Genomic DNA, 23,152 nt, shown 5'->3' with positions numbered 1-23,152 from the left:
CATGATATTCAAACTAGGCACATCAAGATGTCATAAATTATACTGTAAATAGCAACTCTGTTTGTAAGGAAGCTGATTACCTGCTGAATTTATTCAGTGGAAACATCTTTAGCTGTGACTGTGTCAAAGAGAGCCTCATCTGACATATTTTTGTACTGGTTTAATTAAAGTGCCCCAAGTACATTGCTTTTGATTTACCAGTAGGTGGGGTTTTTGGTTTTTAACAGCCTGACAGTAAGTAATAAGCAAGAATAATTTTCTCTTCCAAATTTTGCAGTGTATCAGTTTTGATATTAAAGCAAGGTACAGTTAACAGCAAAACACAAGGCTAACTATGCTTTTCCCACCTTGAGTGGCTGCATACACTGTTGTTGCAAAGACTATGTCGTAGTTATTCTGATAGACCTCAAACAGCAAGTACAACAAATGCATGTACACCAGCTGAAAACACAAAAAGGTTGGGGTGCTTTGTCAGACATTTGAGCATACCAGTTCATTAGACTCAGACATATTTAGATCAACACTGTTTTTTGATTTCTTTTTGGTGAGTTTTGTCCCAGGTTTTGGATACTTTTCCTTGCTATGAATGACCTGGATATACTGGTCATTGCTGCTGTTCTGTGGATCACTGCTGGATTCAACGGAAATAGAATCGGATTCTGTTAGAGATTGCTCCAGCTTTTGCTTTGATTTTGATTTCACATGTGCCTCAGGATAGTTCAGGTGCACTTTCTTGTAAGCATATGGAGGCCTGTCCAGGTCTAGCTCAAAACCATCGTCCCAGGATTTGTAATGCACTCTGGCTAGATCCTTGCTCATAAGAATGTGGCCATCGGCACGTTCCCCAATGTAAAATCGTGGTGCTGGGCGAAGATCAGACAGTGAGCGAGGGCGATGGGATCTGGTAATGAATTCTCTCCCAAGTTCCTCGTCATCCTCCTCATCTTCACTGGGATGAGGGGAATACATCTGGTGTGGTGTTCGAACCACGTATCTTCTGACATTGCGTGGGTACAACTCGATAATGTCTCCCGATTCACCCTTTCTGAAGTGCCTTTGGAGTCGGGAGGTAGAACGGAGTGATTTTTTGCGGGACTCATTTTCATTAACAAGAAAATACCTGGTAGCATATGGTCTATGTCCCACAAAAACAGGAGCCCCTGCTCCAAGGGCATCCGGATTTACCTGCCGAATCCCTTTTCTGAAGAGAGGCTCAGAATGAACATCTTCAGTGCGCTTTTTGAAAGTCACTGGCGTGTAGGGCTTTGTTTTACAGAGCTCACTTGCACTCCCATGCACAACACTTGGGTACCTTTAGGAAGGAAAAAAAGTAAGGAAATATTGACATACACAGTTATCTATTAATGTAGTTAAAACGTATAAAAGATTCATTGCTCTGGAAAGTCAAAGACTAGATTGTAAGGGTGGAGATTACAGAATCTCCATTGATCCAAATATTTAGGACCAGTTTGAGAAACATACCCTAGAAATTAGGAGTTATATTTGTTCTTCCCTGGGAAAAGGCAGCAGACAATTGACCTCTCAAGTTACATTCCCGTTCTGTTTTCTTATTATTCTGAGAACTGTTTAAAAATGCTCTTTATCTGATCACTTGGAAAAAAACCAACAGGTAGCTTAAAGCATCAGTCTGCTGATGTCTGAAACTGGTTGTCCTACAAGGCATTCTGCATAGAGTTCCTTCACTCTTACTGTGATTGTCTTGTTCATGTAAACAGTATCCTGCATAAACTATTTCAGTTATATGCTTGAGGGAAAGCTTAGTGTTTACCGTTGCTTGAGGTGTGTGTAAACTCCATCAGCTGCATGATTTCAAAAATTTTATAAACCCATCTCAATTAAGGGAAAGTTAAGGAGGTGGTGTCACCAGCAATCTGAATTGTACCCATAATTGAATCTGCTTTTAAAAAATTCCTCTCATGTTTTACTGCTCCAGGTAGTCTGAATACACATCTATTTTGTAAATAAACGCAGGTATGTCATGGAGCTGCTAGAAGAAATGCCATTTCAAAACCAAAGCAGTCTTGCCTGTTTGTGATATTATCATTTCTTGGTTTCTGTACGCTTGATACTGAGGGAGCTGGCGTTAAAGAGGCTGAAGTCGTGGGAGTTGCATTGACAGGTCTTGCAACATCAGTTGAGGGCACAGTTTGGGGCACAGACTGGGAAATGGTTTGTATTCTGGTGCCTTTGCTCGCAGGAGATTCAAAGTTCAAGACACTGCCATTCTTTCGGGGAGTTGAGGACCGAACAGAAGACTCCTGGCTGATAATATCACTTTCTTGCTCTGGTCTCTTGTCATTCCCATCCAGATTTTGGATTCGGGCTAGAAAACAGAAATTATTACAGGAACCGTCCAGGTTTCTAAATTTAGAAGCTGCTGTGTAAATGCAGTGGCTCAAATTCACCCTTCAGTCAGGACATCCAATGCCAACAGAACCCCACTGTGTTCAGAAAAGAGCAACGGGTGTCACACTGGGAGACATGGTGATAAAGGGGTGGATCAGCATACTACAGTACACAGCAGATGTGGTGTTGGGGAACATAGCAAAAACACTAGACATTGCACTGTAGGATTCCAAAATGAACAACAAGCCAATGCCTCTTTTCAAGAGTCCTGTTTCAGTTCACAATGTACACCACTTCCAATATGAAGGTGGCCCCATTCAGCAAACTGGCTCCAGTGACTGTGCTGGTCCAACTAGGACGCATACCTTATTACCCTTAATAGTCAATCCTGATCACTATATTGCTATACATCGGGTATTTCACCATTTACATGTCCACTGGAGAGCTCCAGGGGGGTCACAGTAGCATTAAGATCTAGCCATAAGGCTACTGAATCCTGTCTTCCCTTTGGCTTGGCAAATTTTCACTTGTTCCTTTCACTGGGAGGTATTAGAAGGACGGCATCCTTTCTATGGTTTCTCATTGCTAAAATCTGAGAAGTGGAAGGTGCAGGCTCAAAATCCCTCAGGCACAGTAGACAATTAAGTCTGAAATCTTTTCATTGCTGATTAAATGTTCAACCATCGCAGGTCAAAGAATAGGGACCATTCCCTTCCTCCTTTCTGCCTACTAGCCTCTAAATTTTATGCAAGGTCTGGCATGATTTGAATCATCAGAGATGCCTCCCAGGTTCTGCCCTGTTGGTGGTAAAAGCAGGAACATACCCAGTCCAAAGACCCCAGCAGAAATTAGGTATAAACTATACACCTCGTGTTTCAGTGCTGCCAAGATTAAGTCAAGCTGAGCTCAAAAACCATCTAAAAGGAAGACTCCACAGGAAATACAGTTTTTTTAAATGTAGTTGAACTTCCCTATGTGTATGAGAAATCAAAATGGCTTTGCATCCAAATGCTTTATTAATAGTGGCATTTCTAAAGCTCACCAACTTACCTACTGCCATCTGAACTACCTTTTTCTTATCTTCAGTTCTTTCCTAAAATACATTCAGAAGAATAAGAAGCAGTAAATTACTATGGATTAGAGAGTAAATACGCTGCTGTGTAAGGATGAAAAATACAGGATTGGTTTTAAACGGTGAAACACTGAAAGTGACTTCAGAGATTTAATTGGGCTAGTACTTTACTGAAGACCCACCAAATTGCATGTAAAAGCGCTTTGTGCTGTACTTACTGTTTGGATCTTCATTCTCAGTTGATTGTTGGTGAATTTTAATGATCTTGCAATACTTTGTAGGTAATAGATTAACATGCTAGAAGTGAAACAGGTGATTACGAGTCATTTCAAACATCCTTGACAGTTTTTTCTTTGAGGTTTTATAGGTCATCAAAACGATGTACAGGTTCAGTTGCTGCTTTGTAGCATTTCCTTTATAACTGATAATGGATCACAGCCTTCTTTCAAGCAAACATACGTAAAAGAAAGAAATGACACTGAAACCAGAATTAACAGCAGTGCTAATTGTGCTTGTGCTTTTTGCAGGTCTTTTCATTGTGCATGTAACCCTGGGTGCATTTCTAGGTTTTTTTGTTTACATTCCGGACACGCTCATAACGAAAATTTTGATAAATATTTTGTCTTTTTTTTTCTCAGTCCAAGGTTATGGAAGAGAGACACCAGAATTACAGCTGAGTTTGCACACTCATACCAATGTAATTTTGTTGACTGACTGGAATAAGACCTTGTTTACACTGGCACAGCTGAGATCAGATCTGGCTTGACATAATGGATTACACTGGCTTTCAGATGAAGTAAAGTCTTATAGCTAGGCTTCATACCACAAACATCTGCACATGTGCTTAGCCATCAGTTTGAAGCAGTCAATAGATCTACTTATATTTGTAAATATGTTCATATTTACATGGCTGGGACCTTTGAGGAAAAAGTTACAAATAGGAAGCATTGCTTTGGACTTTTTGATTTGCCTGAAAAGCCCACTGGTGGGACAAACTGCATTCATCTGTAGTTTACATGGAAAAAAAACAGTGCAAAGGTACATGCAAGACAAATGATACTTCATAGAAGTAAAGTGAATTTCAAACAGCTCAAAATAAATATTAATTCCCAGCTGTTAACAATTATTTAGAAACTAGAGTAAGAAAGGACTTCAACTGGAAAGTCTGCAGCAAATTATATTACATTAACACTTAAGAGCAGACCTTCATAATTGATTTATCTTGTCAAAAATCAGGATGACTGAGTAGCTTCTTTAAATGATAGACTGAGCCCTGTTCACAATCATAAACTGAATGAATGACCCTGAGGAAATGGAAAATTAATTTCTGAGGAGCTCTTGAGAGGGAAGAAGGATCTTAAAACTTCCTGGAATCAGCAGCGCTGCAAGCCTTGACACAATATAGTGAACTTGCTCTAACACAGTATCCCAGAACAAGAAATTCCTTTTGAAAACGTGATGACAGTCTGTTTAACATACTCTCATTCCTGTCTGATCCATATACCGTATATTCAATAAGGTGGGGTTTTTTCAGATATGCTTAATAAAATTACAATAATGCAGTGTTTGTTCCTCAGCATCAACATTTGGCTCTCCAGAGATAAGGCCAGTATTAATACAATCAATTTAACCTGCCTGTGAAAACCAAAGTACTTACAATAAAAGTAGTAGTGCAGGGAGGACAACCACAGGACTGCTGATGTAAGTAATCACTGTGTTGAACCATGTGGGAAAATCATTTTGAATCGTTTCAGAAACAATATCATATATTTTTTCTTGTCCACTACAAGAGGAAAAAAAAAAAAGGTAAAATTAAGTCATAAGAAATCCTAGGTACATCAATTTGTTAAGCAGTGTTGCACTGAATAAACAAGGACTTTCATCCAAAACTGCTTTGGAACAGTATAGTGAAAGGGAAAAAAAAAAGATAAAAGCAACTCATTCATTATTTGCTTTTTGACAATCTTTCCAAAGCACAAAAGCATTGGCCAGTCTTGGAGGGTGCTTGAGTTGAGACACAAGACGATGATGTGTGCCAGATTGCTCAGTGGCACATTGCAGTATGCAAACATAAAATAACAGAGCCATGTATATAAAGCAAAATGTCAAGCCTCACTCTGAACGTTGACATATTTGCCTAATTAAATCTTAACTGAAAAATATTGGCCGCAGAAAAACATTGTCCTGTCTATCAATTATTTTTTTTAATTGATAATTTGGGTATTATTGAACCTGATGAATTTATCATGAGCGGGTGAAATAAAATCTTTGCAATTTTCATTAGTCCGTTATAACTTACCTGAAGGGACCACAGCTTAAAGATGGCTTATATCGGGCAATAGCAAAAATTGTTGGTAACATGCATAAGAACAACATGAACAGCAACATGGCCAAATAGAAATTATTGGATCTGCAAGAAGGCATAACATGTTTCAGATTATACTAATCAGAGAGAAAAACAGAGGCAACATAAAAGGTGCAAGTCTCTGTCTACCTAACAAGTTCAAGATCTAAATTTCTGAAAGATCAAAATAATTCTGCTGTGATTAGAAAGCATGAACAGAGCCAGTTTAAACAGACTTAATTATCAAAATCTTATTTGCACTGCTTTCCAGATACCACTGCTGCAGCCAGGGAACTGTTTATAGCACCCTTCTGTAAAAACTGACCTTACTGCCCGGTTGTGTTGGCAGAGAAAAAGAACTGTGGCAGAAGCTGATTCATCTTCAAAACATGTTAGAAATAACTGCCTCTTAAGAATTAAAGATGCCCTAAATTATTTCCATTTTGAGTAAACGAGATATTCATCATGACAGAAGAAAAATGGGGAAATCTGTTGTGCAATGCAACAGACAAAAGCAGGTACTTCATAGCGTTCAAAGAAAGAAACATCAAGAAATAGAACTTGCAACAGTTAACACCTATAGGTTATTGTGCTCAATCAGATTTGTAGGGAAATAAAGCATTTATGTTAGGCCACATATTCCCTGACATATTTTTCAGTTCTTGCATATCTTTACAAACCCTCCAGTTTCTCAGTAACTATGTTTTTTTCACAGACCTTTGCTATCAGTATTACTGTCAAATTTGATTGTTAACTTTCAGAGCTAATATCTCCTGTCATTTTGTTCCTATACACAGAAGACATTTCCATTGTCTGCATTTGATTTATTCTTTATCTTTTGTTCTTATTTTGACTAACCGAGATGCTCTGAAAACCTGCTGATGTGGTACATTACACGTTAGCACAGCCCAGCTCCTCAGGTACATGAGTCCAATCAACTTGAGAACATTGAATGCTGGTAAGCAAGGTGAAAAGAAAGCTCCCATCCTGGAAGAATAATATCATGTCAGTGCTCAGTGTTGCCAGAAGCAAAAGAACACATGAAGAAAAAAAACAGGTAAAAACCAACTCACTATCAGCAGACAATCTCTTATTATAATAAAGGATAAAAGACTGCATTACCAGTATCCTACTTGAATAAGTTTAATTGGAAATCATTAGATTGCCTTAGTAATCAGCCAACAAAGGACAAGAAAAATCTCTTATGGACTACATACCAGATCATTCCTTGGTTGTAGACCAAATGCAATACATTCTCTGCAATTTTGAATTCTCCATATTCTGGCTACAAGAAACACAGTGTAGGATGAACACTTTGTCTTAATCTTTTTTTCAGATCATTTATTAGAAGCATTTGACTGAATCAGTTTGCAGACAGCACATAGCCTGAAACATCCAGATCAAATACCAGCTTTTGGCAGGCAGTGGGAACACAGTAAAACCTACTCTGCAGCAGGGGATTAAATAAACTAATTCCTCTCTAGTTCACTTCACTTCTTTAGTTAAGGACAAAGAACAGTCCTCAGCCTTTCATGCCAACAGCTTCTTCCTAACCGAATATTACTCCCTGTAATTTTCTTAAAGGGCTATATGCTTTTGATTATTGTTTCTTGGACCACTGTCTACATTATGGATAGATGTTACAGCAACAGAAAAGAGGATGTGGGGAGAAACTCCATGCCCTCTGTCTCATCTTTGACTCTGGGATTGCTCCATGATCTCATTTTGGGAAAGACAAAGATTGTTGCACCACGGCCATGGGAGTAGGCTTGAGAAAAACATCCAATCTCAGCATTTACCCTGTGCCCTCCAATTTAAACTCAGTTTGAGCTGTGCCTTTATAGATGTGTGCTACCAAGAAATTATTTATGTGTTGAAATGCTTTAAGGACATTCAGTACTAAGGGAAGGAGCCTACCCATCTTCAGCATCTTAGTTTGATAAAATAAAGACTATACTTACAAACTTGCTTTCTAGATCCCAGCACCAGCAATCACTTAAATATCGAACACACAGTCCACGGAAAAAATCAATTAACAGGATGCTTGCGACTGTGAAAATCATGTCGATAATTGAAAGCTTCAGCATCTCCTGAAATACATATTGTTCACACATACTGAGTAATTCTGGAAGCAAATGGACTGCATACGGCTCTTTTGCATTTGTGCTTGTATTTTGGTTCAAGCTTAGTATCCTGATAAAATATGATTTGCATATATAAATTATTTCCTTTTTCCTGTTTGACTTTTCCCTTACTTGTCTTTATTCTTGCAAAGAGAACAAATATAATCAAGCTTCCAGTGTGCCTTCTATTGCTTGCAGCAATAAAACTCTGGTCACGATGGCTTCAAGCTTTCTTTTTAATGACTGTTTTGAAAATTTATCTAGATAAACTTAAATGGGTTGGTTTTTCTATTGTATCCAATCCTTTATTATACTAATTGTTGTAATACATACTTGCTAAGTGCTTCACAATCAGAAATGCTTATTATTCATACGAAACCAAACCCCAGTGGCAGTTGGATCATCAAGCCATAAAAGAAACTTGTTTAGTGCTTACAAATGGATGGGGTTATCCTATATTTAACTGAGCTTTAAAAATGTACAATTAATAGAAAAGATTCAATTCTAAACATTTCTAGCCCATTCTGGGAAAAAGACCCATCAAAAAACCCCATGAACACTGAGTCTAAAAATTTCCTGATGACTGTGCAATAGGGAGAGGGGCATACAAGAATGGAAGTCAGGCTAATAAACCTAGGAGGGGTCTTTTGCTCCAGATGATCAGACAAGACCTTTCATATTGCTCATTCTGGAACAAGGAGCTCAGCAAGTCTGGAGCACGCTAGCATCATTCTCAATCTAGCGGCCTAGACAAAAAGTGCAACACTGACAGAGACCAAAGCAAGTTGGGATCAAATGGCATCTTTTGAATTTTGCGTGGTTAAAATTTCTCTCTGTGTGTGTTAATGCCACTGCTAGTCACTCAAAGTAAAGACCACAAATGATGTATGCTTCACACGTAGGGAAACAAAAAGTGTCATGTTAAGTCTGCAGATTTTCTGCAGCCTAGCTGTTGGAACATGCAGACATGGTGCTGCCACCCAAGTGGCTTTGTTCTTACGAGCTGACAGTATTTTGAAACCTTTTGTTGTTGTCCTCTTTCTCTCTGAAGAAGTGAATACTTGATTCTCTAGTGATATACTGAGGTAGAATGAATAGAGACTTCAGAGATATTACATAGATGACCATGCACACAATCCCATGCTTGGCTCAGGTCTGCATCCCCATCTATCCAGGCAGCAGTCTGAATCTGCACAGGGTGCATGTTACTGCTTATATATTTTTATAGTCTTGTTTCTCTGTATGAGTTTAATAGGATGTATCCTATTAAAACAGGATCTGTATCACACATCTGTAGAGATCTGCCTGTGCAGAGCTGAAGACAGAGACCGAAGCCTGGCAAAAGAACATTTGTACAGCACTGAACACATTGTAGATGCTGAACAAAAAACAAAGCTTGTATCTGTGGCCATATCACTTTGTGTAGTCTTTACTTTTCCTACACAATCCTTAGCTAAATTCTGGAATTTATACAAAGAAAAGCTCTAAAATTGAATACAGCACAATATTATTTTAATTTTTTGTCAAATAAACTTAAGAACAATTATAAGAACAACATAAGAACAATTACATACTTGACCAACATATGTCTCCCAGCACTGATCCTGTGGGTTCCGGCCGTTAAAGGGAGCTGTTTTGTTAACCAGTGAGTCAGAGACTGTCAAGCCTTGAGTGCGACTCCCTTCCAATGTGACAATGCTGTTTCTCTTAATTTGTACATTAGGAATAGTTGTAGATAAATTGTCTTCTTTAGAAAGAGTTTTGGTTGCTAAGGCAGCGGTAGAATTACTTGCATTGGTATTAACATCAGAGTCCTGAAATAATAAATGTCCCGAAAGCTACTTTTTCAACTGTACATACATGCAGATGTTTGTGCCTTCTGCAGTCTACAAATATAGAGATATATCTTCATGTATTTTCCAGCAGCAGTTAGGTGACTTAAGTAGGTGTCAATGTACAGAGTCAGATGGAATTAGTAAGGACAGTAATGAAAGCTGATTTTAGGTAGCTGGAAATATTTGCCCTAAAGTGTTGGTTTGTTGGGTTTTTTTTTAATAGTTTAGCAATGCACAGAAATCTATTCATCGTATTGCATCAGCAGTCAAATAGATCCAGTTACCCTAAAAAACTACACACAGTTGTAAATGAACATTACAAACTAAACTTAACTTTACAATCCTATCAAACTGTAATGTGTTTTAATCAATTTCGAACAAATTTTCATCTGACTTCATATATGATCACAATAAATGGAATCCTATCTATAAAGTCTACTAGCTTTACACATCAGAAAACATCAAGTTAAACTTACAGTGACACTCATACTGTCCACTTTATCCAGGAGAGCAATGATTAAACTGTAGAGGTTTCCCAGGTATAGAACAAGAACCCTGAAAACAAGAAGAATAAGGTACAGGTAATCGGCATTGTTATCCCATCAGCTTCTCATACATTCTCTGGTTTGGCTGGACTAAAACACATGACCAGAACACATCTCTTCCTCCCTTTCTTCCCACATATTTTCTACACTGCATAATGCCCATACCTGGCAAGCTGGAAGCGAAGAGTGGTCCTTGGGTGATACATCTCCAGAGCTGCCACAAGTTCAAAAGCAGAGGGTGCGATCATTGTAATCAGTGACACAACTACGCTTACCTACAGAACAGAAAGACACAGCATTTGTGTGGCTTTTCACATAGACCTTCTGTGGTACCTTGAGTGCTGATTGAAATACTGCTGATGCACATGCTTTGGTGATTGCTTTTCTTGGAGGAGATGCTTTAAAAAGTTATTATTGACATTAGTAATAACAGTAGTTATAATCCAAAAGTACAGATCTGGAAGACCACTCGGGAATCTTTAGTCTGGACATTGTAGCTTTAAAGTTACTACTGTATTAATTAAAATAAAAACTTAACATGTGGGAAATATGAAGCCAGCATCTTCCCCTGAAATGGATGAGTAGCTTCTCTGTACCTATTCACTTCCTACCTTCAGTATCCGCTCATTCCTGTGAACGGAAATATTCACAGAACATTCAGTATCCCCCAGCTGAAATCAATAGCTATTGTCACAGCTGATTCCTTTCTAGTCCATTGGCCCAGTGTTCACTCAGCTCAGTCATGGATGCAAAAGTATATTTGTAAGTGACAGGAGAGTTTATGCTTTGTCCTCACAAAATAGGGACCAGCTAGAACTGCAGTCTGTGAAATGAGGACCTGCAGCATCCCCCTGCCCGCTTCAGCTCTGCTAACACCATGTTGTAGAGCAGAGGGAGCAAATGTGCGAAGACAGGTCCAGGTAACCACCACTCTGCCCTCTCATTCCTCCTGGCTAATCTCTTGTAATTTACACCTCAGTGCACACCGTTGCTACAGAGAGTCCTGAGACAATAATCCTGCTTCTAGCACAGAGGTGGCATAAAGACAGTGTACCTCATTTTTTTCCCAAAGAGTCAATTCCTTTTTGGTGCGCTCTAACCTTTGGGATCGATCCACGACAAAGTATATGATGTAAATACTTCCAGCAAGCGAGAGAAGCACAAGGATGTTTGCAATAATTCTTAAGCTTATAGTCACTGCCCTGGAGAAGAAAAAAGAAGAAAAAAAAAAAGACACAGCCAATACAGTAGTTTGTCGTACGACACCAGGGGTCTTTTCTAACATGGTTTTTAGAAATATGAGACAAGCAGATTAGCACTGCTATCTGCATTGAAACAATGCTTTGAAAAGTGTATCTGATCTTATATACATACAAGTTTTTGCTTTTCTTCTTTTCCTGCTCTTCCAATATAGCTTCCTTGAAAGAAACACAGCATTATCATTTTAATAGTGTTCAGCAAAAATAATAATAATGCACATATCTTTCACAGAAGGTATCAAGTGTACTAATAAAGAACTTCACATCCTGGAAGTGCAAATAGATAAATACCTCTCTGCCATGCATAGACTTTTAGGAGTGATAAGTGAGCTTAAATAGTGAAGGAGATTTCTAAGAAACAAATGCACGGTAATCAAATACTTGTTCACTTTCAGTCATGCATGTTTAATGGGATACAACCAGAGGTTCATACTACCAGATCTTTTTGCAGGATGTGCCTATAGAACCTATGTGTCAGTAATATAATACAGAACTGTCAAAAGTTATCTTCATAATAACTAAATATCATAGCTTATTAATTTATCCTTGTTACAATTTGAAGTAATTTTATTCAATAACTTAATCAGAATACACCAAATTAGGGAAAGAAATTACTTTTGATGAAAATCACATCTGTTCTTAAATTCTAAATGGAAAACTTCTGTATTTAAAGCAATTTTCTAATATTGAGAGCGCTGTAGGATGTCCCTGGACCATTTGTTATGGAGAGTTGAAATAAATGAGTGTTTTCACATTGTTAACATGAATTTGATTCTATTACTCAATGATGCATCACAAGCAAATTTGTTTCTAGTTATCTAACTTCTTGTTACATATACAGTGGCATTAAATAAAACTCTTCTGAAGAAGAACACAATAGCCTTGCTGGGACAGAATGACAGTATCAGCAAGTATGATGTGACTGCAATACCACACAGAGATATGATACCAGCCCTCCCCTAGGCAAACAGATCTGTAAATGAATACCAAAAACCAATAGGAAATGCAAGGGAATGAGAAGAAAGACTTACAGAATAACAAACAAATCAACTCCAAATAATTTGAAGGTCAGTTGCTCACCCTAATGCTATTAACAATGGCAGCAGCTTTGCTCTCTGCAGCCTCGGGGTTTCCTATTAAATAGTCCCAAGCACAGAACAGTCTCCAACAGAAAGTGTAATTTTCATCAGAGGCACTTGCTAAACTCATTCTTGAGTTCTTTGCCATTCTGTAAAAAAGTAACAAATATTCAACTGTTGTTAATGTGTGAAGATGAATATGAAGGAAATCACTGGTTTGCTTCATAGTTTTCAGATGTCTATGCCTTTAGAACTACCAAAAGTTTGCAGCAGTTAGTGTCATTGTTGGCAGCTTTCTGAAGAAAATAAAACAGGGTGAGGTTCAGAGCATGAACTTCACTTTTGTTCTAGTGCAGAAGTGACTCACTGTGGAAGGGCATTTTAATATTTACATTCTTTATAGCTGACGAATACAGCAAATAAATCTCACTAGAGCTGTGGACTTACACGTATTTCAGTTTTACAATCTCCAGGTAGGATCCAGCTGGAAGATACCATCACTAAGATCACTATTACTGTGATTACAAGATAGTTTGGCAAAACTAGTGATCATGCACAAGATCTGTTTGTTTTCTGTATGTTTTCACCCTCAAAATATATGTTATTGTCAAATAGAAACCCAGTGCTGTTTTACAGACCTTGGAAAAAGAAAGAAAACCCCACCTACTCATCTCAGATAGGCAAGATGGCAGAATATTGCGAAGTGTAAGAAATGAAATGAAGACTAATAGCTTATGAAAGAAAGAGTATCCAAAAAGACAATGTTAAAAGGGGAACTGTAAGCAACTAAGCAAAGAGTCAGTGAGCTAAATCAGAAGGAGAAGAGCTAATCATATCCAGAAACTGCAGATGCGTAGATCAGTGTCAAACATGTCAGTGACCCTTGGCACAAACCAGCAGGTAGAATAAAAATAAATGAAAAGGGAAGGTTCGGCTTCAAAACAGAGTTATTATAGGCAGCGGTAAAAATGTCTCTGGACTGCACTGTGCTGGATAAATAGGTATCCAGAGGGGAAGGGAAAGCAAATCAGGAGAGGACAGAGTGACCTTCTCCCTCTCCAAGCATTGCATTCCTGGATTTATGGTCAGCACTAGCAGTCTTGCTCTCTCTGCTGAGTAACTCCTACTCCTGGCCCTTGAACAGCAAAGAAATTAAGCTTACATTCAAATGGGATGCCACATACTGGCTGAACCAATGCAAATGATATTACATCTAGGCTGGTATTTTAATATCTGTATTTTGATAGACGGGAATAATAATGCTGAAAGCATTACACTTAAAATATAAATTTTTGTCATAGCAATATTTATACCAGAAAAGCGAAAAACAGAAAGGACTTCCATGAGTGTTGGACCTTACACTATGCAAACACAACGCACACAGATCATTTTCTCTGCTGCCCTCCTTTTATAGACTGGGAAACTGAAGAAAGAGCGAAGATAAATGATAGCAAGATAAAGAGCAAGCTAGAATTAAGCTCAGTCTGCCTCCCTGATATTAGCAGACTTGAACAGATTAATAGAACTATTGTCATGGTTTAACCCCAGCCAGCGATTAAGCACAACGCAGCTGCTTGCTCACTCCCCCCCACCCAGTGTGATGGGGAAGAGAATTGGGAAAAAAAGCAAAACTCGTGGGTTGAGATAAAGATAGTTTAATAGGACAGAAAGAAAGAAAATCATAATAATATGACAATAATAAAAGAATTGGAATATACAAAACAAGTGATGCACAATGCAGTTGCTCACCACTCACCGACTGATGCCCAGTTAGTTCCTGAGGAGCGATCCACCCCCCAGGCCAACTCCCCCCAGTTTATGTACTGGTCATGACATCACATGTTATGGAATACCCCTTTGGCCAGTTTGGGTCAGCTGTCCTGGCTGTGTCCCCTCCCAATTCCTTGGCTGAGCATGAGAAGCTGAAAAATCCTTGACTTAGTATAAACACTGCTTAGCAACAACTGCAAACATCAGTGTGTTATCAACATTCTTCTCAGACTAAATCTAAAACATAACACTATACCACCTACTAGAAAGAAAATTTACTCTACCGGAGCCGAAACCAGGACAACTATGCAGAATAAATACAGAGGAAATGCGATAAATACGCCATTAATGACTGCCTGAACACACAAGCTTATGAACAGCAATAAATGGGAAGTCTTACTTTTTTAAGAGAATGATGAAGCTGTAAGCAAACACTGCCATTCCAACAAGGAAGTAGGCAAGAGGCAGCCGATATCCAGCTTTCCCAATCTTCCTGTCATGACCGTAGTAGCCATAAAACAAAACAGAGTACTGGAGGTAGCCCTGCAAAGACCAGAGCCCGTAAGTAAGAGCAGTAACGAATGATTACAACAGAACAGCGATAGGGAAAACAATAAAGAGTGGTTTTAGTCTTGCCCCTAGTGACCAGATGGTGTCCAGGTCTTGAGCAGATGCAATTTGCTCCTTGGGAATGGTCTTGCTGACTGTGCTGCCGAACGGTGCTCCGGCCAATAGCTGGGAAAGAGAGAAAAGGTCTCAGAAGCTGTGTGAGCCCATCTGACCTGGGGCTGCACAGCAGAACCCACCAAGAGCTGCCCACACGGATGATACTATCAGGATAGCAAGCATTAGATCATTCCTCGTCCTAAACTAGAAACTCCATGAGAAATCCTGCATTCATTTTCCACTAAACATCTTCAAAATGGCTGAGAAATGAAAAGAGAGATCAACTGAAACCATTAACAATATAGCTTTAAAAGTTATGTTTGTTTTCATTTAAGAATTTTTAAATTACATATGGCAGTGTTTGATCTCAAAATGGTATTTCAAGACTAAATCTACTTTTCCTTAAAAAAGTAAAAAATGAAAGTGAATACCTTTTTTATTTCATGGTTTACTTTTTTGTTTCCTTGAGGTGTATTTACTTTTTCTTTTTTAGTTTAGCCAATGAGAAGAAAAAATCAGATATTCCCATGTTTTCTGATAATGTTATTAAAGCACAGGTTAGATGAGGCAAAATAATATTTATGAATAATTTAACAAAGTTAACAAAAAGCCTTTCTTGCATGCAAGAACTAAACATAGTTGTGGCTGTTCAGAACTTCTAGAAAATACTTTCTAATGGACAATAATCCAGAGTCTGGAGAGGGATGTTATGTTTTTCTGCCTGTAAACGACACTAACAGGACTTGAGCGTACTCAACACCAACTACAGCTTTTAGGATTTGGTTCTCCATTTTAGTAATCGGATACAAACATATTCTATAAAAGCATTAGTACCACGTTGACAAAATATCATCTCTAACACTAATAGCAAAAATCTCTTATCCTTTGGCAGTAAAAAACCTCTTAATAGGGGAATTTATTTCAAATAATTCATTTTAAATTGTGCATTTCAAATTGATGTATGCCTTTAAGTATGGCATTTGTTTAATTCAGAAAGGAAAGTGCAACAGTAAGCGTTTTTCTGTAAATATTAACAACATGTTCTTACCTCTGGTAAGACTACAAATGCTCCTGTCATTATGGTAAGTACAATATTGATTCCAAATAGCCATCTCAGGAAGATGAAGTAAGAGGCAACTCCGGACCCAAAATGACCTTAAACCACAGAAAATAGTTATCTGAGCTACACAGTCTATAAAAGCTCAAATCATTTATTCATGAAGTATTATTTGAATAATAAAACAAAAGAAAAGCCTTTCTTATTCATGCAGGGTATAGAGCAAAATAGAGAAAATGTTAACATGTCATTGAGAAAGATGTAATTCCAATACAAACTCCGTTGGGGAAGTCTCATGATTACCAGCAGTGTTTACTCCAGAAGCTGCTAAGCTGGGTGGCATCACACATCCCTTTTCCTTTACCACTGAAGCACAGAGGTATGACCTGACTGCTGATGTAATGTTAAGGGCTGCTTTAATTCAATTCAAAGACTCAAGGGCTGGTGACACAGGTTACAACCAAGCTTAACCCTGGGCAGATCTGGGGATGTTGGCCTGAGGCTGCTGCCCTATGGACTGTGATAAACTATAACCAAATCCTGCTGCGTTTTCAGAACCACAATGGGACAAATTTGACTTTTTAAAAGTTACCCCCCACTAAGACCATAAATCAGAACTGCACAGTGTCTAAGGCACCAGGAAAAGAAGAAAAAGCAAAATTTTAAATGATAATGCCACTGCTGAAAGTTTGGATTTAAGTCTCTCCCAAATATTATTTATTTAATTCAGTAAATTAAAAAATAAACCCTGAGACTCAGCATTTTAGCAAGTGCTTTACTGTTCAATACCATTAAATCTTTATACTTACTCTCAATTTTCTTTATTCTCATTTCCCAAGGAATAAAGATTACCACAAAATTATAGGCAAGTCGAATAAACTTCCTCCATAGCTGAGAAAAAAGCAGAGAAATGAGAAATATGACACTTCCGCATGTAAAAAAATAAAAATAGAAATGCAGAGTATTTTGCTCATGTTTCTTTCATCTTGTGATACAAGAAATATTACAAACATTAATTATTAAGATCTTAGAGCATGTCTGTGGGTAAGGTGGGTAAAGCAAACCACAGTGGGTTTTAGAAACACACAAAACGTGGGGGGCACTGGAGTCCTTGACTCTGCTTACCAGCCAAAAGGCAACAAAGATGAGACAGAGCGCCCTTTATACACCTCTGAGGGTACAGTCAGGAGCCACCAATCTACATCTTTTACACAGAAAGACCTTGAAGACGCAACAGAAGGAAGCCAACGGGCACCGTTCCTGGTCGCCTTTTCCATGGTTGGGGGTTGCGGAGGGGAGGAACTGCAGCGAAGGGCCAGGCAGCAGCTCCGGGCAGCAGAAGTCATCCAAGTTGGGTACTGCTGGGACGCCTAGCCTCTGTGTAATTTATGAGGGAATCCCGCTGCACTACACGTAATAAATTTGATTTCAAGGACAAACAAATGAACAGACAACTAACTTCAAATTTAAGAGAAGCATAATGCCTTAGAAGAAATTTTCTTAGAGGAAAAATAAGCTTTTGTAGTCATCAGCAGCAAATTCAACTACTATATTCTCAGATCTGTGCGTTACAGCTGACACCTGGAGAAAACCTGTGGTTATATTTTGTAGGGTCTTTATTCAACCTCCATTTTTTACCTGGCCAGAGGAAAGCATCTTGCTGCACACAGTGGGGTGTGCATATGCATGTGGAAGAAGAAAAAAAATCTGCATGTGCAAAACTGAGTGCAGTTTTTATTTTGTTGAATTAGAGCTATAACTTTACAGTATTGACAGAAAAATAATATTTGTATATCATGCATTATAAAGTATTTCTAGTACAACTAGATATTAAAAAAGCCCTATATTTTAGGCAGTACCAGTGCCAATATTGTATCATGTAATCTAATCTTCCAAAACCGAAGAGGAGTAAATAACATTTTAATTACTGAATATATCATCAATGTCTTTGGCCAAAGTTAATTAATTTTTATGGTGGTATTGGTATTTTATTGCATGAATGGGAAGTATTTTAATTAAACTAAGAAATTGTAGATGCTGGGAATCGGATGGGAATTGCTGGGACTGCTACTTTCATTTCAAAACAGGGTTCACAAGGCTGAGAAAGGAAGCAAGCAGCTTGTGCCAGTTGTTCTGCAGATTTATAAAGTATACAAAAGTGTCCACGTGGGAGCAGTATTTGTTAAAATTCTAATTAGACAGCTATTGCTGCTTTTCCTGCCTACTGTATACCTGAACAGATAATTTATACTCTTAGAATCCAGGGTATGGGCATCTGGCATTAATTACAAATGTAAAAAATACAATGCAAATCTAAAATAATTGAACCGAAAAGGAAAAATGCTTTCAGTGTCAAAACAGTAAAAGGTATTTTAACTTCAATTTTCATAAATAATAGCATGAACGGATTGCCCAGTTATGAACAGTGGGCATTTTGCCAATTTTAAAAACTTATTTAAAAAAGTATACACTTACAGCTGCATTTTGTTCTTAGCACATTTCAACCATTGGGTTCTTCATTTTGATGATGTAGTGCTTGTTTTGCTGTGCTACAATTTTTGTCTCCTTGGTTGCCATGCTATTTTCTGAGAAAATATGTGAAAATGAAGCCCTTCCAATTAAAAAAAAATGCAGCTCATTCTGTTGCATTTGCTGAATTTAGCCCTGATGTAAAGGCTATATTCCCTAATTTGTGGTAGGAAAAAAGACGATGGTTTCCCTACACATAATGAGTGGTGTAATTGGCTGCTGAATTATATCCCTGTGAATATCTTCAAGCAAATACACACGATAAAGGCAATTAGATTAGATACAAACTTTTATTCGTTGTGAACTCTAAGATGAAAGCCTCCCTCTTTTTTATAGGAAGGGGAATATGAACAAATAATGAACCCAATCTCTGATTTACTGACACATATTGCAGACCCTTAGCACTTCTCTTTCTAGGCAACATCCTAGTTCCACTCAAGTCAAAGGCAAAACCCAGTATTTATTTTAACAGCATTTGTTACTTCCACTGCATTTGCCACACACACAAAGCAGAACAAGGAAAAATGACTCTTTCCTACCTCGGAAAGCAGTACTTTTAACCTTTGCTGTAGGCCAACATAACAGAAGAAGAGATATGCGTATGCAGTCTTTAATTTGTTCACATAAATAAAATGCATAGTGTTCTATTTTAGTGTTACAACCCTGCCTCATTAAAACTCTACTCATTATGATGACAAAAATATTCTTGACTGCTTAGATGACTGAAGATCTCTTCTCTGTTGTTTGCATATTAGTGACAATTTTGTATATGTTATTATTTTCCAGAAATTAGGGCCAGGGTCTATTTTCAGTGGTGTAAGTAGATTTGCTAAGATTAGATTCAAATTCTTTGAGTATTATGCAAGCAAAACCTTTCTTTAACAATGTATTTACCATAAGCTATTGTAGGATTGTATTCCAAACTAAAAGCTAGACGCATTTTTCATGCTAAACTATTGAACTGTGGCCCCAGAGTCTGGTGAAATAGCTCTTCAGAGAATACTGGCATCGTGTTGTTGGTATCCCATTCCCATCATCCCCTGTAGCAGGCAACAATATTTGTAGACTGTTTGAGAAGGAAGCTTATACTGCTTTAATAGAAGGACATCCATGCCTCAACACATCAAATTAGTCTGCAAAATTGTAATAACTAAATTCACAATAAAAAAGAAAAAAAAAAAAAAGCAAGCAGCTCTTAACTGCTTTTACCTCCCTCTACAGAGTTCCTGAGTTGGAGATCAGGACTGCATAGCAAACACGCTCTTCTGTGAATGAAAACTGCAGAAGACTATTGGTATAGAAAAAGCTGTAATTTAAGAAAAAGCAGCCCTACCTCTGCACCAGCAGCTTGGTAACCTCTTGTTCTAGTGAGCCTCCCTTCATACTTCAGCACAATCTCCTTCGCCTGTCTGCACAAGAAGGTGGAAGTTCATTCTACATTGATCCCGTTACTCGGAACCCCTTATTCTACACAAGCAGCAACTAGCAAGGTTGTCAAATGCTCTGAAATACAATTGTGGACTGTCTCACCATAAAATCCTTATCTGGGCAAAGCTGCCTCTTTTCCTATTGAGGTTTTTACTGACACTTTAAAACCACGGAGAATTTTGCCTGAGAAAACTCAGCATTCAAAACTTTGACTGCAGGGAGAGTTTTCTAGTCCACTAATTTTTTTCTCTGTCCTTTTGATTCAAAGTCTTTCTTTTAAAATGGCGCAACCCAAATGAGTAAGATAGAAAGATCCACGTTACAGTCTGGTTAATCTCATGTGGATACTAACACCTCTTCTGCAAATATGGCGTAGTGCTCCTGTAATAGGCAAAGAAGTGCATATTCATCTGGTCATGTGCAGTCTTTGACCTCAGCAGAAGGTGGATGGGGACCACCAAAATCTCATCAACAGGAACAGGAAGGCAGCAAGTCACAAACTCTGCCTAAGAGAGAAAAATCTCTCTTTGCTTCCAAGATTACACACGGGCTCTACTACTGGTAGGGATTCCTCGTGACTAAAATGCCATCCTAGCATCATACAGGGTTTTAAGAGAAAGTTGCCAGGTAAAAAGGTAAAATAAAGGAAGCCCCAAACAGATCATGCTGTGAAAGACCTGACACAATTTAGAGAGGTGGCCCAAAGGGTTAGGCACCCACTCTTTCATTGTAAATTTGGAATTCTTAATATAATAATTGCAGTCTTGAGATGTGAAATGCTATTACTACACTGAACGTACCTTTTAAACCTACAAGCATCCAGTATTTACTGCCATTTACAATATATTACCCAAAGATTATGACCAGCTTCTGTTCTCATACCATGCAATCGTCACATACAATTACCTTGAAAATGGCAAACTGTTTTTCCTTTTTGGGACAGAGTGAAACAACTTAGCTTAAAAATGCATTACTGAGCATTACCAAGAGCCTTTCCTTAGATGACTAGACAGCTGACACTGTTTTAACAGTTAATATCCAAAGTGTGATTTCTTGCTCTCTTCTGTACAGTGACTGTCTAAAAGAAGCCACAGGCATGCACAGGAGACAACTTCACCTACAGACTTTCCACCCCGAGGCTGCTGCCTTCAGCCGGCTCTCCGATCTCATCAGAGCATCCTCATGGCATGCTTTCTTAGCAGCTCTTAATCATTTCTGTACGTAATCCCTTCCAGCTTACACTGAGAAACTTCTGAGGCTGGAAGCACTGTCACAGTCAGTAAGCCCGAAAGCTTTCATGCAAACACTCTTACCTGAGCGCCCTCAGCTTCTGCCTCATAGGCCACGGCCGGCAGCGGATGTTGGACATAATCTCCTTCTGGTACTGGATGTTCTGAAAGATCTGCTCTGGGTCATGGCTCTCAGCCTTTTCTTCACCGATGTCGTCGTCCGAGTTGCTGGCAGCCCAGCACACACCCCACAAGAGGAAAAACAAGACAAATTATTCCCATTCCAATCCCCAGCAAACTGTTGATTTGTACAGCATCCGACCTATTAGAGCAACGTAACAGCAGTGAATTAGGGAACTAGCGTGACATTATTATTTTTAAAGTTGATGAATAATTAGGGTGATTTCCCCATCTCCAGGATGTGCCTCTTTTCCTCCCCACCGCTTGCTGCTCAGTCATAAATTATCCCTGCCCCCCACCACGAATCCCAGTCTGTCCTCTCCGAGCATTTCCAGCCATACAGCTTGTACATCATACTAGCAAGACACTGTATATTTTTCAAGAACAAAGTGCTGTCTGAACATTTCCAGCAAGAGCACTTAACATTCATTTACTCACCACGTGGTGTTGGCCTTTTATTTTGATTGTCATAATGATAAAATATTTTCTTGTTAGAATGGGGAGAGCAGATGCTTAGATCGAGGTCGCCCTTTGTTCCCTGCTGAGGGGAACGGGAGCGTGGGACCCTGCACACCAAGAATTACTCGTCTATGTGTAAAAAGATTCATGTGCTTTAATGCAGATTTCTGTGGATGATTATTAAATCATCTTTTCTGATGCTGTCACCACGTTTGCTAAGCTACAGCTCTTGCAATTACCCCTTTGAAACAGAGTTGTATATGAAACAGCAAGAATATTCAGTCTTGCAGAGACTTAGGTCTAAAAACCCGTGGTGAACCGTTTCCCCCGAATAAAATGAAGAGATCTGAAGTACTGCAACAACCACCAGCTAGGAAGTTTTCTAATTGTATTGCTATGTACTTGTTGGGAAAGTTCCCCACAGTTTTGCTGAAATAGCAACACCTTTTAATCACTTAGAAATAAATGGTAACGTAAACCATGCCTTGTAAGAACATTCAAAGGATGTACTTCATCGGACCACTGATCCATCGGTCCACACTCCGTCCCCTCGCTCACAGGGGACATTCAAGGGAAACGTATAATTACACAGGGGAAGTATAGAGCGATTTCTTACCCTGCCCTACACTGAACTCGTGGGAGTGACACAGTTTTACGTACAGTGTTTATGTTGCAGTATGAAACGTGACTTTTGTGAAAAGAAAAACGCAAAGAGGTTGGAAGTACGTCTAAGCATAGAGAGAAGGGTGGTTTTCCTCACACTCCTTTCCACGTTAGCCTGTTACTCTGTCTAAACGGACGCGAGAAGCCAAGGTTCCCGCGCCCGCGCTAGGGAAGGCAGATCTGCACTTGAGGGGAGAGGAGGGTCTCCTACCTGTGGGGCGGCTCCTGGTAGGTGTAGATGCCCGCGTGCCGCTTCACCGTCCGGTACTTCTTGCAGGACTTGCCAGTTTTTCCCGCCGCGGAGCCCGCCGCCGCTGCCATGGTGGCAGCTGCCGCCCGCAGCAGGTGAAAGCCTGTCACGGCAGAAGGACGCCTTGGGCTCGCCGGCGCGCTGCCTCCGAGGCAGCCGAACGTTATGGAGCCTCCGCACGGACGGAGAGACAGCGAGCGGCCCGACCCCGCCGGGCAGAGGCCGGCTGCCGGCGCTCCAGCGGCGGCGAGGAGCCCGCCCGCCTTAAAGCGGCAGCGCACGGCGGCCCCTGCCGCG

General features: G+C 39.2%; 1 protein-coding gene across 1 annotated transcript; it reads right to left on the bottom strand.

Annotated features, from left to right (window-relative positions):
• Positions 1-66: 66 nt before the first annotated feature.
• On the bottom strand, positions 67-23,047 carry TMC3 (transmembrane channel like 3). Its single transcript, XM_069798394.1, has 22 exons — positions 22,817-23,047; positions 21,388-21,531; positions 19,980-20,055; positions 16,927-17,008; positions 16,109-16,215; positions 15,031-15,129; positions 14,795-14,937; positions 12,626-12,773; positions 11,661-11,704; positions 11,341-11,488; positions 10,452-10,561; positions 10,218-10,296; positions 9,481-9,720; positions 7,745-7,873; positions 7,001-7,068; positions 6,642-6,770; positions 5,739-5,849; positions 5,097-5,222; positions 3,658-3,736; positions 3,418-3,460; positions 2,047-2,344; positions 67-1,312 (listed from the first exon to the last, which is right to left on the bottom strand). Exons 1-22 carry the CDS (start codon positions 22,924-22,926, stop codon positions 472-474), a joined length of 3,354 nt encoding a protein of 1,117 aa, XP_069654495.1. The 5' UTR covers positions 22,927-23,047; the 3' UTR covers positions 67-471.
• Positions 23,048-23,152: the final 105 nt, after the last annotated feature.

Source organism: Haliaeetus albicilla, chromosome 12 (genome assembly GCF_947461875.1).
Source record: "Haliaeetus albicilla chromosome 12, bHalAlb1.1, whole genome shotgun sequence".
Lineage (NCBI taxonomy): Eukaryota > Metazoa > Chordata > Aves > Accipitriformes > Accipitridae > Haliaeetus > Haliaeetus albicilla.
Note: the sequence above shows the minus strand (reverse complement) of the source record. Positions and strands in the feature narration are given on the sequence as shown.